At 39.1% G+C, this 12,664-nt stretch overlaps 1 protein-coding gene across 7 annotated transcripts in view; it reads right to left on the bottom strand.

Annotated features, from left to right (window-relative positions):
• ATP10B (ATPase phospholipid transporting 10B (putative)) overlaps window positions 1-12,664 on the bottom strand; it is a 67,730-nt gene that overhangs the window by 28,248 nt on the left and 26,818 nt on the right. For 6 of the 7 annotated variants that reach the window (XM_064161753.1, XM_064161754.1, XM_064161752.1 and 3 more), the window contains 4 exons: window positions 9,474-9,678; window positions 6,843-6,928; window positions 4,032-4,138; window positions 354-485 (listed from right to left, as the gene is read on the bottom strand). In XM_064161753.1, coding sequence (XP_064017823.1) covers window positions 354-485; window positions 4,032-4,138; window positions 6,843-6,928; window positions 9,474-9,678 — 530 coding nt within the window. The remainder of the gene's footprint in view (window positions 1-353; window positions 486-4,031; window positions 4,139-6,842; window positions 6,929-9,473; window positions 9,679-12,664) is intronic. The other variant, XM_064161758.1, reaches the window with a different exon arrangement.

Here is a 12,664-nt window from a genome sequence, read left to right as displayed (position 1 = left end):
CCAAACCTGAGCAGATAAAATAATGGTAAATCTACATGATTTTACTTTTGCTGTTACACACAGTGAACAAGCATCCCCTCAAGAAGCAGATCTCAGCTGGCAAGTACCCATTCCTGCAGTACATTAACCATCTTACTTGCTTTACACATATTTTACCACAGTGGAAGATGGCTTTATCAGAAATGTTTATAGCCATGGATGAGTTTTCTTTCATCTGAATTCCTCAGATTTGCCATTTTACGTTGCTGTTGGAAAGACCAAAGAGCTTGAAGATCCTAGGAACATCCAGCACATGTCTAGAAGATCAAATTTAATCAACATTTAAAATAAGCAATGAAATAGGAGATTCATACCTACAGCTCCAACAAGACACATCACAAAGAGCAGTGCCACACATAAGAAAATATCCAAATTCATCCGCCGCTCCAACTTGCTGCGCTTGTAACGAGGGCCGTTGTTATTTAGCATGGCCTTAGTTTCATGACCTTCAAAACACAAATTAATATTATCATGTTTATGTAATACTTTGTAGGGTGAAAAAAAGCCCTATTTCTCTCACAAAATAAGAGCAGGGTGCTCACATTGTTAAGTTGACTGTAGTTGTATTCAATAATTTTATTGCCCATCTTCTCATTTGAGTGAGGAACAGAATATAACGGAGACTAAATCCAGAGGTTTACAAAAGTCCTGCATTACATTACAGATTTCATCTGTTATATGCATTTCACTTGCCCAAAGGCTGCAAGCTCAGCAGTCAATCACTCACAAGGTTGATATAAATACTCAAAAGCCAAATCTCCTCGAGAATAAAAGCAAAAAGAACAATAGCATTGTGTTTTTTTTTTTTGTTTTACAAACAACTTGATTAAGTGCCACATAGCTTCCCAAAACCTACACTTGAATACTTTTCAGCTGCTATTTAAAAAGGCACCGGCCACATTTAATGTATTCAATAAAATTCAAGATGTCAGATCCAGCAGCAACAGACACTAATGTTATTTAGTTCTTCACTATGTGGTTGTAAAGTGCTAACAAAGCACTGGGACAAGAAATTAAAACAAACAAAACCAAACCAATGCTTAAAATTCACTGAATTAGAATTGAGCTGGTATATTTGTAATGGAAAAAGAGAAGCCAAGCAGCAGAAATTGCTTTTTCTAGTCTATCAATATCATCTAAACTGTGGCTCAACAAGTGGGATACCTGGATACCATCTGTCGCTGTGTTAAATGCTCTATGCTATATTTATTTCTCCAGCCCTTTCCTCTGAAATGCAGACCTTGTAGACATGTAATGAGTTTTCATTTGTATGTGCACAGTGTATGTGAGAGCAACTGTTTTCCAGGTGACCTTTTGGCTTTCTCTAGGGAAGTGATCTGAACCAAAAGCTGGAAGTCAGGTGTGATTCAGCCATGTCTGCTGGATTAATTCCAGGTTTACATCAAAGGTTATTAACCGAGGCAGAGAGCAAGAGAGAAAATTACTCTCCAGCCTTATGTTCAGAACATTCACCCAAGAGCTGGGACTCCTGACTTCCTATTCCAATGAACACGTAATTATTTACACAACCTGGGGCTATGGCGGTGGGACTAGCTTATATTACCAGTGTTCCTTCATTTCCAACTCATGTTGAGGCACATACCCACATCTTCCACACAGTCAGGTATTCAGAGTTCAATTTGTGAAGTAGGAGATGCGTGTTAACTCCCACACAGGCAAAAGTGAGGCCAAAACTCAAGTCTTCCCTTTGGCAAACAAATGCTCTAACCACCAAGCTACACAGGAGAGGAGGGTACTGCTGCCTGCACTTCTGTTCCTCCAGCAGCTGTGTGAATCTTGTCCCTCGCTTTTCCTTTATGTCAGGCTTAATGGAGAGGTTTTTGTTGAGAACAAAACAAACCCCAAACCTCTAACCCTTTCCAGAAAACTGTCAAGGAAATGTTGATGAATTTGTTTTGGGAAGAAAACAGAAGAGATTTCTTTCCAAATATTAGCTCTGCTTCAGCTGACCAACAGGAAAAGGATACACCTGTAATACAGCTATCACCTTGCAAGAAACAGAATATCAGAAATGAGAAGAATAAATGACTTTGTTCTCCCCTGATCCTCGTGGTTTCATATGCTGTGCAACACAGCACCTCACCTACCACCTCTCTAGAACCTTGTCTCTCTATTTCTGGATGCTGATGGGCTTATCTGAAACTTCATTCTGGTACTTCATTATTTGGAAAAGCATATCATTCTTGCTGCTGTCCTTATCACAATGAGGAAACTGTATTGGCTGTCACTCTGTAATGAGGTTTTTGTGCATTAGTGCTATTGCTTTGTGTGGAACTATTTAAGCAGCCAGGAAAAGGAGAGCCATATTTGGGTCAGATGAGAACTGCACGGGCTAAATAATCATGTTAAGTGATGGCTGTACTCTTCACAAAGGCTTCCATTAGAAAGTAAGTTCGAGGAGCAATATTATAAAAATGGAGAATGTGCCATCTTATTATGTGACTGATCTTGATTGTTCAGAAAAGGTCACAGATCATGATTAAAAGTCAGAGTATAATCAATGTCAAAGAACCCTAGGAATTAATCTGGTTCTGGCTCAAGGGAATCTAATTTTAGAAAAAAAAAAACAACCCAAAACTTTTATACTGACATTTACAATAAGATGTTGGAAATGGAAGACTTACTCAAAGACACCATATCTAGAGAATGACTTTAAAACTCCAATCTTTCCAACTAGCAGCTTAGCAACATTAATAGAGATCCAGATTAGGATCTGTGCCGATAGCCAAAGGAACATACTGGGAGATGTTGACTAAAGAGAATTAAAATAAGAATCCTAAGAGGAGAAGGGGGAGATAAGTTACTCCAATTTTATTGGGAATGATTCCCTATAGTTACTTCTGAGAAAAATTAAGTTATGAGTTTGGCTCTGGCCCTCCTCTGTGTGGTAAGCACCATCCTTACATGCACTGTTCAGAGAAACAGGCAATGAAAGACTCTCAAAGTATGGAAACATATAGGAATTACTGCCAGTTGGAGTTCACTTCCACAACAGCAAAATAAACCAGTCAGCTGGCAGGTAATCTGCACTGTGCATATTCATCTAAGATGAATGACTTTTAAAAGTTGCTGATTTCTGTTTTCTCTTAGGTGTTTCAGCCTTCAACCCTTTGCTGCTGATTAGATGTAAAACAGGTGACAGGACTGTACTGGGAAGAAAACTGAAAAGCAACAATGGCATTAATTGCTGTGTTTTAAGTTGACTTTTATTTAATCTCCAAATAAAAAGGGTAGCTGATAGACTGTATCTGAAGCGGAAGAGAGCACAGCTGGCAAAGCCAATGATGAATCATGCTCAGTGAGTAAAAGCAGTGGTAAACACTCCAGAGGTAAAAGATGCTGAGAAAAAGATGAACCCACCCACTGCTGAACCTGGCACTGCTGCAGCTGATCTGAGTACCGACGTGTGTTTGGTTCATGTCTCTACTGCGTGGCTGCATGGACACACTATATCTCTGTCAGCACAAACTTGTGCTGCTGTGGCTGCTGCTTCTGTCACCTGCAGCTGCTGTTCTCACTGCCTCCCGTGTGCTGGCACAGGCACAGCCTGCCTCTGTAATGATTTTTTTAAAACAATTAAATATTTTGGGGGGTAGGTAGATCTTCAGCTGTATTGTTTTCTCCCTGAGGGCAGTCAATATAATCAGAGCTGCAGAAGTGAGAGTTAAACTTACCTTAACAATTTTTTTTTTTAAACTTATCTGAATATTTCTGCAAGATATTCCAAAGGCATTAAGATATTTGGCATATACAAAGATAACTGCCACTTGCCAGAGACCCAGTGTAGGATGTGCTGGCTTTGGAGATGGATGAACAATATCTTTACTTCAAAAAAATTCCGTAATTTTCCCAGGTACTACCAGTTCTGAGAACCAAATGTCAAACTGTGGTGCAATGCTAGACTACCTATATTTACTTAAGGCTATTTCCAGCTAAATTCTGTATTTACCTGGGTAGAAAATATATCTTACCTGCATATATAACAATTCCTACTGCAGCCTCAGTATTTCTGATTGTACATCCACGAAGCAAGAGGCTTTCAATGTTAAAACCAATCCTTTCATGATTTGGCTGCTCCCTAGAAGAAATAAACCAAAACAGAAAAAAAAAGTTTTCTTTTTTTTTTTCTAATAGAATATTAAACAAATTTTTTGTATGCATGTTTAAGTTTTGTATGCATGTTTAAGTTGAACTCAGTGAACTGTGAAGGACCTATTTTGCTTGTGTTCCATGTAGCTTCTTACTGTTGTCCAGTAAGAGGTTACAAAGTCCAAGTGTCTCTTTTAAAGAACGCTTTCAAGGGCTGTGTATCATGATGTCAATGTGAAGCAAGTTTGACATTCACTCAGGACCTTATCTGGCAGGTTCAGTCTCTTGTAAATGAAGCCAGGATACATTATGTGACTTAATCCAGATGGAGTTGTTTTAGAAAGCTGAGCAAGGTCTGCCTGCTGGTAGAGGTTCAGATGAATACATCTGCACCTTGCAAGGGCTTCTGTCAGCCAGTAAAGGGCTTCTCGTCTTTGTGAAGCTCAGTTCAGATGAAGTCTCTAGGCTGAGTCTCTCCTCCTTATTCTCACAACGGACAGAAGACTTTTCATCCTGGCTGAAGATGTCCCATTACACACTAAATCCTTCTGCTAACAGAGTAGACTGATGAAAGTGGAAATGATAAGGTCAACGCCCCATCAGGAGGCAAGTTGTTACTTGGCTCTGACAACAAAAGTAGAAAACTAATTTTGCTTACACTTTTATTGTATACTCTGATAGGCTTTTCCAGTGATCTGAACTAAAGCTAAGATTTTTCACTTCAGTCACTCCATCTGGTTTTGTTATGTAAATATCAGCACGAGAAAAGATTTTTGTCTAGAATATGTATCTTTTGCTACTTTTTATTTGATATTTGACATTGCAGTTATCAGTGAACTGCTGTGTCACTTGAATGGAGGGCAACATCAGTTGCTATCTTCAGGGCTAGGTACAGTTCCACATCTATGTGCAGCTGCACATTATTGCATGACATCAAACAAGACAAATTAAAAGGTTTAGGTGCCAGCAACCTACATCTGGTAAAATTGCTAAAGATAACTTGTTTTCTCTGGGAATTTAGATTCAGGCTTGGTGAAACTCATCTAGAAAAAGCCTTCTTGCGTTCCTGTGAGCAGAATTTGCTGTGGACAGGCATGTCAGATGAATGTCATTAAGTTGCTACGTTTTCAGCCAGAGAATGTACTGCTACTGTTTTATAGCAATGCAACAGAGCTTCAATAATTTATTATAGGTTCTTGGAGAAAGATGTAACCTGCTCCAAGTAATTTTGCTCACTAGCTCAAATAACAGCATACTAAAGAACTAAAGACAGAAACTTCACTAACTGTTGATAAGTAATTTTCCCTGGCAAATCCTTTCATCTAGCCCTGAAGCAGGGAGAGATAAGGCAGCTAATTCCATATTCCACCAAGCAGGTGAGATAATAGGCATCTCCAAAAGAGATTTCTGTTGCAGACTTTCAATAGAGATTTGAAGATTTTGAAGCCAGCCCTGGGCCCTAAGGGTGTGTATCTGTATGTGTTTTCTTGTGACATATCACCTACATTTCTACAATCTCAGTGCTCTTGTGCCACAGTACAGTAGGCTAATTGGAAGGGCTGCTCCAATTTAGATTATATCCAGTGGTCCTCAAAGCTAGCAACCACAGCCAGCAATCAATACAGACCTGACCTATTTTTCTCTTTTAAGATATCACAGCAGAGGGGAAATGACATTGCTATTAGAGGCATCATTCTTACATGGCATAAATTCTCAAGACCAGATTAAGCTAATGGGTGAGAACCCTTTGGTTTACTTGTGTCAGAGGCTCTGGCCATTTACAGCTACTCTGAGTGCAAGGCTTTCACTGCAGAGAGTCTCTCGGAGAAACATTAACTCCTAGTTCAGCTACTAGTAAATGTAACAAAGTTGGGACATGGATAGTGATGCTGACATGTTCATACAGTTAGTTGTGTAATGTTGGGCATGCATTTGGTCTGGGGCAGAAAGTATTTCAGACAGTTCTCTGGAGTGGGAAGCACCTACAATCATTCACCTTGGGAAACAGGTGTCTTGTGTTGGAGTGCAAGAGGATTTTAGGATGTGAACCATGAAATACAAACTGGCCTTAAAGTCAGGAAATGAACTCAAATCTGCTGAATTTACTAGTGTAAATTTTCCTGTTATGCCTGTGCCAGAATGGTTTAATGAGAAAGAACATGGACAGAGGATTTGTCCTTTTCCTCACATACACAGGTTTACACTAAAATTAAAATGTTATATTTTTATACTAGTCTAGCACATTGGTTCAGTAGGATTTTTCTTACTTGATTGCTTTTTCTAGATGGAAGAAAAAGGTCTGATTTGTTTGTCAGATCCTGGTTAGCTTTTCCTTGTGGGCATAGATATGAAGAAACTAGAGTCGTGCAGCTGAATATCTTTAAAAATTAGGAGGGATTTAGATTTAAAGTCTATCCCAGCCTAACCCTCAGGTGAAATGTAAATAAGCCTGTGTCCAAGTTCTGAAAAGAGTTGAAGGCTTGTGAGAACAGTTTTTATGAAACAACCATGAACTCAATGCCAAGTCTCAATTCTGCCATGCCTCAGATTCCAGTCCAAACTGACTTTTGAACCCAGGAATACATCATAGTGATACCCATCAATTCTTTTAAATATGTTCCTCCAATCCAGTTCCTCCAGGAGAAATATTAACATTCAGATACAAAATGCATTTATAGATAACAAATACTTACATGTACCCTTTGAATTTATTGAGATCATTGTTAGGTACTTCACAGATGATGGTGTTTTGGAAAAATTCAGGTTCAAACAAAGTATTCTGCAAGAGGAAACAAACCAATAGTGAGTGTCAAACCCAATGAGCACTTCAGATGCTAAGCAATTAGATTAGCTAAATACAGGTTACCAGCACAGTTAGGGGCTGGAGCACTTGCCCTATGAGAAGAAGCAGAGGGACTTTAGGTCGTTCAGCCTGAAGCAAAGCTTCAGAAGGGCTGAGTAGAGATCTGAGATTCTCCTCTCTTGGATTAAGACCCAGTTAAGTTAAATGAAGAAAATACTGTTTGTTGGACAAGACAACACAGATTTCAATTAGTGAAAACATCTGTCTTCTTTTAAAGTGAACATAACACAGAGTTCTAATGATGTATTAAATAAAACAGCCTTCAAACAAAGCCAAGCTCAGATGAAAATCATTTCAGGATTTACCTGGACTGTGAAATTTGTCAGAATAGTTGAGTTACTGGCCAGGCTGGTATAACCATAAAATAAGTGCAAACATGCTACAACTCCCAAAACTATCACGTATAAATACAACTAAAAGCAACAGCAGCTCAAAAAAGAGAAACCCACAAACCCCAAAATGAACAAGCCATTGCAAAAGAAGGAAGGCAGTAAAGTAAGTCCAAACTGCTGAGAGACACAAAGCAAGGCAGAGCTTTTCAAGCTATGTACTTGCTTGAAAGGAGCTTGGAGTGAACCAAGACACAATTTTTGCTTGATTTCCCCTGTGATCAAGGAAACAGGCTGGGGTTTTGTACTGTGTGAAGCAGTCCAGAAAGCAGACAGCGTGAGAGGTACTTGAGTGCTCTAAGTATTTTGTTTTGGTTTTTTATTTAACTGAAAAAAACACACACAACACTCCATTTTTCAATTAAGAAATTTGTGATAAAAATGGGATGGGAGAAATACAAAAGAGAATTATTACTGCTGTGCCATAAAATCTTGAAAAGAATGGAAACTCACTTTAATCCAAACATCTCCCATTACAGAGGGTGGAAATCAAGTCTGCTGCTGGGCCTCCCTACATTTTTCTACAAGAGAGATTTTCAAAGATAAAACTCCTTCAGAAACTACAAACCCTGGGAATCTTTGGTTGGAATTCACCAAAATATTCCCAAATTGGAGGAGGACTTTCTTTCACTGCTAGTCCTCAAGTCTCAGTTTTTTCTTCACTGTACTTCAATTTTTATGTTACCTTCTCTCTCCCTCTTTTCTTCAGGAGACCTGATCTAAATATAAATGGAAAAGTTTGATGACTTTAAGGGCATTTTGTATACCTTCTGATCCATGTGCTCGAATATTTTCCCTGTGTACAGTACCTGAGCACAACTGTCCATGGAAGATGGTGCAGTTTTGTTTAATAAATCCATTTGCTCACTTGCAGCTGTGTCTCACCACCAATAGCACAAAATGCTCTTCCTAATGGCACAGCTACTAATGGCTAAGAAAATGGATGCAAATCTTAGATTCCCTGCCATGTGTTTGGGTTTCTTGTCTGCTGCAGTGATTCTAATGGAACAAACAATGGAACATGCTACAACCCCTTAAACTTGTTCTGTTTGAAAACATGCCCTGCTATGTTTGAAAAGATATTAAATATGTAACAAGTACAACTCCCTAAGTCACATTTTCTCATTTACTTCAGCTTTATCAAACATGAGTCAAGAAAATATGCCAGTAAATTGTTTGCAAAAAGAAACTGTTATGGCTCATGGGAAAAAAAAAATAAGGTGAATTTAAACATTCCTACTTGACCTCTGCTAACAATCAAACTGATGTAAAATACATCACTTTTATTTAACTTTTTGCATTTTCATTTACCTTGAGTACCTATTAGGTTGCTTATTATACTCCTAGAAAAGATTCCATTATTTCATGACAACTTTGTGTGCCTTGGAGCAGTTCCTAGTTAAACTGCCATACATCTACCTGCCTAGCAAATGAGCGATGGTACAGCAGCTGCAACGGAGAAGCGAAATCCGTAAGGAAGCCTGAGGCCACTCTGAAAGTGGGGCCATGAGCTCTTTTCTAATTTCCATGCAGAAAAAACATTTCTGAGTAGAAGCAGCTTTGCTGGGGGACTTTCTTTAAGGTTATACCAATTAACTCTTATTTCCCCTTAACCTACAACACAGTGCTGCTGTCCTAACAGTGGCACCGTGTGTTGTTGCCTATGCGTCACAGGATGTTAGGAGTTGGAAGGGACCTCCAGAGATCATTGAGTTCTGCCAGAGCAGGACCTAATCTAGTGCAGGTCACACAGGAATGGATCCAGATGGGTCTTGAAAGTCTCAAGAGAAGGTGACTCCACAACCTCTCTGGGGAGCATCTGTTGATACAGTTTGCTGAAAAAAAATACTGTCTGAGCTAATCTTCCTTTTTCTACAGCAATTCCTATGTTGGAATGACAAGGATCTTTTAGGCCAAACTGCTGATGTCTGCACAGGGCATTAGCTCCAATGGCAAAACACTTTCATGAGATGTATCAGCACAAGCAGCCTGTTGGAACTGGTGCACTTCATGGCTGCAGCCTGTGCCAATGGGCCTGGGCCAGCCCTGCACTGTGTTTTCAGCAGACTCACCTGGCTGGAGAACCCCAGCACAACTTGTCGTTGTTTAAGGTTGGTCTCCCCATCGAGATTGGCGGTTTCCAAGTGACAGATGCCATTCTGATCAGAGGAGTAGAGCAATAGGATATCGGCTGGGATGGTCTCATTGCACTGCAGCTGCACAAAATCCCCCACTCGGACATCCTTCCAGCATCTCTCCACATAAGCATGTTCTTCCCTGTTGCATTAAAAACATGGCGTGGGTGAACAGAGACATTAGGAAGGCAGGACTCTTTGTTAGTGGGGCTTTAAAGAAAGGAAATAGGAGAGTGGTGACACAATATTCTAGTTATTAATATATTTTTTAAAGACACAGAGCAACAGCTAGAAATTAATGATTTAGACACTTTCTTAGTATTACTTCACTGTATATCATAGAACCATAGAATCGCAGAATCAACCAGGTTGGAAGAGACCTCCAAGATCATCCAGTCCAACCTATCACCCAGCCCTATCCAGTCAACCAGACCATGGCACTAAATGCCTCATCCAGGCTTTTCTGGAACACCTCCGGGGATGGTGACTCCACCACCTCCCTGGGCAGCCCATTCCAATGGCAAATCACTCTCACGTTCAAATAAAATACTTACATGGAATAAAAAGAAACTAGAACAAAATTCCTCTTTCATTCCAGCATTAGTTGTGGCATCTCCACAGCAAAACACAGTTGTCCAGGCTAACAGAGGTGTTCTGAAGTGTTTTAAATCAAGAAATGTAGATGCTTAATAACCAAAAAATATGATTTTGACTACATGACTTTTTCTCAGATGTTTTTCAACAACAACATGTAGATCCTAAAGAAGAAAACTTGATACCTCAGCTACATTTGTTTCAGGTCTTTCCAGTTCACATCTCTCAAAAGATACTTACGCATTTTGAACTTACCACAAAGAAACAACCTTAAAAGGTGGAACAGCAGACAAATGACTCCTTAACATTAATTAAAAAAGCAACTGGAGTCCAAGTTTAATGGAAAAGTTAAACTAAGAAACAAAGAGCTTCTAAATGAAAAACAAAAAAAAAAGGCTGTGGGGTTCAAGGTTCAGGAAACAGCAAACTTTATTTGACATTAGATTTTCAATAATTGATCCTTTGACTGCTCTTAACCATCTAAGCAAACTTAAAACTGCACAATAAGCTCTAAAATTAGTTAATGGGAAAACTTCAGGGGCAACAATGGCCTAGTTCCTCTAACTCTTGAGAGGAAATTATTTTTTCAATATGAATAATTGAATCATCTTATGCCTTGCTCTGTAAGAGGGAAAATGCTCATTGTACTTTACCAGACAGACAGTAAAAGGCTTTTTGTAATGACTCAGAGTCTCATTTTTGTTTGAAAGTTTTTAATCATCCTCATCTATTGCCTGAAGAATCCTGTGTTTCAATTAAGTGTTTGTATCATGAGAAGGGGAGCAGCGATACAAGCAGATAGTGTTTTGCTACAGTTCAAAGCGTACATCCAAGCATTGCTTCAGAGTCATGCCAAAGGCTACTTCCTGCTAACCTACTTTCCTGGTCTGCCATAAAGGAGAGGCAGCCATAATGCTGACAGGCAAACCCTTGTGCTTGGCTTATATGCTCAGCTGTAAAACAACATGAAATAGCAGCTTCCTGCAAAGGTTATGCATGCAGCTCAATTCTGTGCAGTTCCCAGTGGTAGCCACTCCTTACTCAAAAACGAACCCCCAACTTCCACAACCTGTTAAAATCCCTTCAATGCTATATGTGAATCACTTGCTAAACAACACTGTTGTAGCTGTAATCTTTTGCTCTGGAATATTTAATTCTTCTTTCTTCTTTTTTTTATGACTTATCTATATGTCCCTTTTTCTTTTACTCAACACCAGCTATAAAAGATCACACTGAAGATCAGAAGTTTGTTGCAGTTTCATTTGATGTTGCTATGCATTTAAATTAAAACAAAGCTAAACAAACACCCCCCCCCCCCAAAAAAAAAAAACCAACCAAAAACCTTTCAGATTAATTTGTATTTGAACACTTTTTAAGCAGGTGCTTATTGAATATTTAATGCTCTGCAAAGTAGATGATAATGTTAGTACAGCAAACCAGCTAAGCAAGTGTGAATGCTTCCCATGTCAAGAACTATCCAGGGTAGAACTTCTGAAATTTGTTTGTTTAAAACATAAAAATGAGATTACAGAAGCAATTTAGAGCAAGTAGATAGCTTGTCTTTCTACCTCAGTCATTTAGAATTTCCATGCAATGTTTGCTATAACTTCTGCAGGGCAATCCTATCTCTGTACATCAACTCTTGCATCATTCTGAAGTTTATAGAACACACTTCTGTTTTTCTCTGCTCATAAAATGGTATAGAAGGGCCTTGCCCAGTTGGCTCTTTTCCACATCATCCTGAATAAGCCAGGCTAGCAAAACTAATCCACAGAACTCGTAGATTTGCAACCTTTTTTCCCAATAATTTCCTATGAAACACACATTACACATCAAGCTTTAGGTTCTGCCCCTTTACTAATTACAGAGCAGATGGTGAGTCAGAAAAGCCAAATAACCTGTTTCAGTTCAGAGGAACCATCTCAGCACAGGCACTAAAGAATCACTGGAACCCCACACCTGCATTCAGAAGCACAGATTGTCCCTCTCTCCCAATGAGTGTTGAATTTGGTAAAGAACACCTTTTTTTTCCCCCTGAACTATTTAGCTGGAGCTGTAAGATTAACAATTTCTTACAGTACAAAGATCTACAAATCTGAGGAGGATTACTAGTGGATGAAAGGAAGAAAAGAACTTCATAAAGAACATAGGGCACCCCGCAGCAGCACTGGGTCAGTTGTCAAACAAGTTTTAAATGAAGTAGTTTCCTGTTAGCAATTCCTGTAACTGGGAACACTGCCCATTTTCTGTTTAGTGATTAAAGTTCATAGCACAAACTCCAGCTGCTAAGTGAGCAGAGGAGCTTCACAAAGGCAAGATGGTCTGATGAGAAACATATAAAGAAGGCAAACACATTTATTCAACAAAATAAACAAGATGTGGTGACTTTTAAGAGGTAGAAAGCTGGAACTCAGATTCTTATAGCATATAGCATCAAGGCTGGGGCATGTCAAAGACATGGTCTAAGATAAAAGTTTCTTAGTACTTTCTCTCCTTTACCAGTCAATTTATCAACAGCACACTTAAAAGGTGTT

The sequence above is a fragment of the Pogoniulus pusillus genome, chromosome 22 (genome assembly GCF_015220805.1).
Source record: "Pogoniulus pusillus isolate bPogPus1 chromosome 22, bPogPus1.pri, whole genome shotgun sequence".
Taxonomy (NCBI): domain Eukaryota; kingdom Metazoa; phylum Chordata; class Aves; order Piciformes; family Lybiidae; genus Pogoniulus; species Pogoniulus pusillus.
Note: the sequence above shows the minus strand (reverse complement) of the source record. Positions and strands in the feature narration are given on the sequence as shown.